Source organism: Phoca vitulina, unplaced genomic scaffold (assembly GCF_004348235.1).
Source record: "Phoca vitulina isolate PV1807 unplaced genomic scaffold, GSC_HSeal_1.0 scaffold8, whole genome shotgun sequence".
Taxonomy (NCBI): Eukaryota; Metazoa; Chordata; class Mammalia; order Carnivora; family Phocidae; genus Phoca; species Phoca vitulina.
Window position 1 is genome coordinate 31140983 of NW_022589711.1, and position 4897 is coordinate 31145879.

The 4897-nt window shown below is 39.5% G+C and overlaps 1 protein-coding gene across 1 annotated transcript; it reads left to right on the top strand.

The window, feature by feature from the left end:
• Window positions 1-591: 591 nt before the first annotated feature.
• Window positions 592-1818, top strand: CCDC54 (coiled-coil domain containing 54). The gene has a single exon (XM_032406132.1). It carries the CDS (start codon window positions 788-790, stop codon window positions 1772-1774), a length of 987 nt encoding a protein of 328 aa, XP_032262023.1. The 5' UTR covers window positions 592-787; the 3' UTR covers window positions 1775-1818.
• The last annotated feature ends 3079 nt before the right edge of the window (window positions 1819-4897 follow it).

The window sequence follows — 4897 nt, forward strand, 5'->3', positions numbered from 1 at the left end:
TTTCTAATATGGAATATCAATTAACATAACCTACATTTAAAAAAAAGGTCTGTGTTCCTCAATTTTTATGAGTGAAAAGTGTCCTGTGAGCAAAACTTTTGAAAGTTATTGCCCTATGGTTAAATGTACTCTTTTTTTTTTTTTTTTTTTTAAGTAGGCTCCATGCCCAGTGTGGAACCCAATGCAGGGCTTGAACTCACAACCCTGAGATCAAGATCTGAGCTGAGATCAAGAGTCAGACACTTGGGGCGCCTGGGTGGCTCAGTTGTTAAGCATCTGCCTTTGGCTCAGGTCATGATCCCAGGGTCCTGGGATTGAGCCCGACATCAGGCTCCTTGCTCAGCAGGGAGCCTGCTTCTCCTTCTCCCTCTGCCCCTCCCCCTGCTTGTGTTCCCTCTCTCGATGTCTCTCTGTCTGTCAAATAAATAAATAAAATCTTAAAAGAAAAAGAGTCAGACACTTAACCAGCTGAGCCACTGAGGCACCCCTGGTTAAATGTATTTCAAGCCAGCAACCATTGTGACATCAGCACCAGGTCAATGATTACCATATAAAGGATTCCATGCAGTTGACCATTTTTTCACAGAGCTCTCCAGTTGGACCGCCCCATAAGGAGCTAACCACCCAAGAGAGGCTACTTTTGCCCTTGATGTTCTCCACAGGGCATTCTATGATGTTATCAAGAAAGACATCCAACAAATAGTAAGAAAAGACCATTTCATTCTGATACTGCTTCTTTCTTTGATTTTGATCAGGTTTCCCATCACCCTACCTCTTGTTTTGAAAGATGTACAAACTTCAAACCAAAAGGGTAAAAGCTGCTGCTGGGCAGCTGTGGACTTCAAATCTCTCCAGGATCAGACAATCTCTTAAAAATGTTTACCATACATGTAAGAACCGGCACCCAGATTCAACTAGACATCCAACTATGACTTCCTATGATTGTGATAAAGAAGATATCAGTACTGATGAAGAAATGAATCTTATAGCAACGATCCAAGATATTAAAACCGTCCAAATTGAACTCCTCAGCCAAATGACTGATATTGTCAGTGTAGTATCCAAAATCCAGGAAAAGATTGATTTTTATCAGAAGCAGATGGAGGTACTGGAAACCAGAATGAATGTTAATGAAGATAAACGATGCACAATAACTAAAGATATCTTCTCTATGAAAGAAGACATTGCTACTTTAAAGAAGAAGGTGACAGAACTGGAAAACCAGAATTCTTGCTCCAGCATACATTGTTTAGAAGTTCTGGAAGGAGAAAGGGATAAAGAGATCATAGAACAACTTCACAAACTCCTACAACCAGAAACTCTGAAGAACACATCGGCTTCTACAGACTATGGACTCTCTTCAGCAGAACCAGAAAAAGTGCCTAGTTATCCTGAGGCCACTGATCATCTTGAGGACAAAACAATTTCTCCCAAAATTAAAACTGTGGAAAAAAGTAACCATCAAAATGCATTAAGAAGCTTTAAAAAAGCAAAGTCAAATATTTATGTTTACCCAGACTTTAGTACATGGATCAAGCTAACTTTTGTCCCTGGAGGAAAGTGGAGATTTTTCCTCAGTGCTACAGAGTTAGAGGAATTCATCCAGTGGCTTCTTTCTAGGCCAACCACCCCTCCTGAGGAACCACAACTTGTAACCCAGAGATACTGTCCATTCACTAGGTCTATTGCAAGTTTGACCACATTCTGTCTCTCTGTTTTCAACTATATTTACTGTCTTTTTGGTTTCTCAAAAGAGGAAGTAACTCGACTATAGAGTTATTTTCTGCTTTGACACAAAATAAATGTGAACTGGTTGTTCCAAGCATTGACACATCTTGGTGGTGGTTGTGAAGTCCTTGGTAGTTTGCTCGCTGTGGGCTTACTGTCTATGAAATTTTTATACGTCTCAGGTAAGTTAAGATAGATCATCCCATTGGACAACTGCGATGCATTTTCTGTCAGTATTCTTGTTTTCTTAAAGGCAATTCATGAGGACTCACCCAGTGCCCATGTCATAGATAATTGGAAGGAAAGAATTAAGGGGTCAAGGGAATGAAGAACACATTTAGTAGTCCCCACATCAGTTTCCCATGCCCTCTTGTCTTTTTTTTTTTTTTTTTAAGATTTTTATTCATCAGCAGGGGGAGCAACAGGCAGAAAGGAAGGCAGACACTGAACTGACTGAGCTACCCCCCGGCATCCCCTGTGTCCTCTTGTTTTAGTGGCCTTTGTAGATAAGATCTGTGATACCAGAGACAGACTCCACTAACAAAATTTTAAACAACATACAGTGAAAAAGATACCCACTGTCAGAGCTACTAAAGTTAGAGTTATGAAAATAAAGGTCATTGAAAGGACAAGTTACTGCCAGGAAAATATTCATTGCAAAAATTGGATTTTTTTTCCTTCAACTTTAGCTTCATCTCCATCGAACAATTAAAGGGGGATGTTTCTGCTCAGTGAAATAAGCCAAGCAGAGAAAGACAATTATCATATAGTTTCACTCATATGTGGAATATAAGGAATAGCGTGGAGGATACAGGGGAAGGGAGGGAAAACTGAATGGGAAGAAATTAGAGAGGGAGACAAACCATGAGAGACTTTCAACTCTGGGAAACAAACTGAGGGTTGCAGAAGGGAGGGGGGTGACCAGGTGATGGGTATTAAGGAGGGCACATACTGTAATGAGCACTGGGTGTTATATGCAACTACTGAATCATTGAGCACTACATCAAAAACTAATGCTCTACTATATGTTGGCTAATTGAACTTAATAAAAAAATAAAGGCGGATCTTACTGGATATTTTTTACATTTTCATGAAATGAGACAAAATACCATGCCTTGTAGGTTTGATACAGAGGAAAAGAGAAAATCTAAAAAGGCATGTGTGAACCAAGTTACATCTCAACACTATGCTACCACGAATTCTTATATGACAAGGTCTTTTTCGGCATGAGCCCTACACTACATATCCAGGGTGGGCTTCATTTTGGGATATAATGGGTTATTGCCATCACGATGTAATTTTTCTAAATACCATGCAGAATAGCTGCAAAAACATGTCTCCCTCACCACTTAACTCAGGAAATGATATCTACTACCAATAGAGAATCCTGTGCTGTTACACTACAAGTATTCTTGGGTAAGTGTACTACTTTAAATTATTCTCAGTTAATAACTTGAAAGGAGGGTTTTGGGAGGTAGCTAAGAAAAATCCAATTTCAAATGAGAAAAAAGAAGCTAAGGTGTGTATAGACGAAGTGAAGGGAGAAGGACGACAATAAGACAGAGTACCTTCTGGTGCCAGCCTGATCATAATTATATAACTTTTTTTCACTTGCAAATACATTGTATTTGATCTTTCTTTACTCATTTACAGATAAGATGTGTACACAAAATAACTTTTAAAATCTATCCATGTGCCATAGGTGCAGCATGGATGGCCGTCCTATACCTACCCAAAGCAAGGCTGTATATAAAGAGGGTTTGTTTTATTTTGTTTTATTTTTTTTTAAGGATTTTATTTATTTGTCAGAGAGAGAGTACAAGCAGGGGAAGTGGCAGGCAGAGGGAGAAGCAGGCTCCTCCCTGAGCAAGGAGCCCGATGCGGGACTCGATCCCAGGACCCTGGGATCATGACCTGAGCCGAAGGCAGATACTTAACTGCCTGAGCCACCCAGGCATCCTGAAGAGGGTTTGTTTTAAATGGGATAACTGTGTTAATAAGGTAAAGTATTATTCTGGTAAGGGCACTAGCGATCTCCATGTATTTCTTTGCCATCAGAGATATCTGCAGGAACTACCAGAGTTCTAGTTCAGTACATTGGGTGTGACCCTCACATCAGAGAATAACAGGGGAAGGTAGGCTGTGACAAAGATAAATGACATAACAACTGGCTTCTGGGAAAGTAAAAAGTGACTCAGCTGGTACTTGCCTGGGTCATCTGGGCTTCTGTATTAATGCATGCTTTCACTCATTCTCCCCTTACCTGCCCCCTAGCACTTGCTTAATGGCTCTAGAGAGGCAAAGAATTAGGGAAGCAGCAGAGGGCTGGTATTGGAAGACCTTAGTTCTGAACAAATTCTACACTTACAGCCTCTGTTATTTATCTCAGCTAGCTTTGTTTTGTCACAAGTTAAAAGGAAATCATATTAACTTAGTAAATAAATCTTCAGTGTTTGCTAATGTCAAGGGATCATGGGGGATAAAAGAAAAAGCAGAAGACATTCCCTGTACTATAGACACATAACATCAAATGGGACGAATAATACAGGTACAGGCACAACTAATGTACAATAGATGGGGATGGAAAAAAGCAAATGTGCTCCTGTTATTAGAGAGGAAAGAGGGTTGAGGAACTTTGCAGTAAGGAGCTTAGGTGAGCAGGAGATGGTGAGGGCAGCGTACCAGGAAGAGTGCAGGAGTGTTGAGTTGTTTATGATAGAGATAGAGAGAGATCGAAACTTAACTGTTTATCAAGAAGAAGAAGAGGAAGGTCAAGAAGAAGAAGAAGAAAGAGAAGAACGCATCATTCTGCTCTACCAAAAAAGTGAGTATAAATATAATTAAATGATGTATGTCAAACATGAAACCATAGTGCATTCATCAAAATGTCTCAAACTATTGTTATTAAATTAAATACCTTTAATGTGAAGGTAGCACTAAACAGTGAAAGCAACGAGGACATTCAAAGCATAACAGATCTTAGAACAGCTGTTCACTGAAAATTTATTATGTATCAGGCACTGTGCTAGGAGCAGGTGTACAATGGTGAACTTTATTAACTGTGATTTTGGCAAATTCCTTAAGACATCTGTTCTTCAGTTTTCTCAACTTTAAACTGAGAACAACTTATATCTTAAGACTATTGTGTTGATTAAATGAGACCATGTGT

Bases quoted from the DNA above. Each gene is read 5' to 3' on its own strand.
- CCDC54 (XM_032406132.1), top strand. From the start codon at position 788: ATGTACAAACTTCAAACCAAAAGGGTAAAAGCTGCTGCTGGGCAGCTG.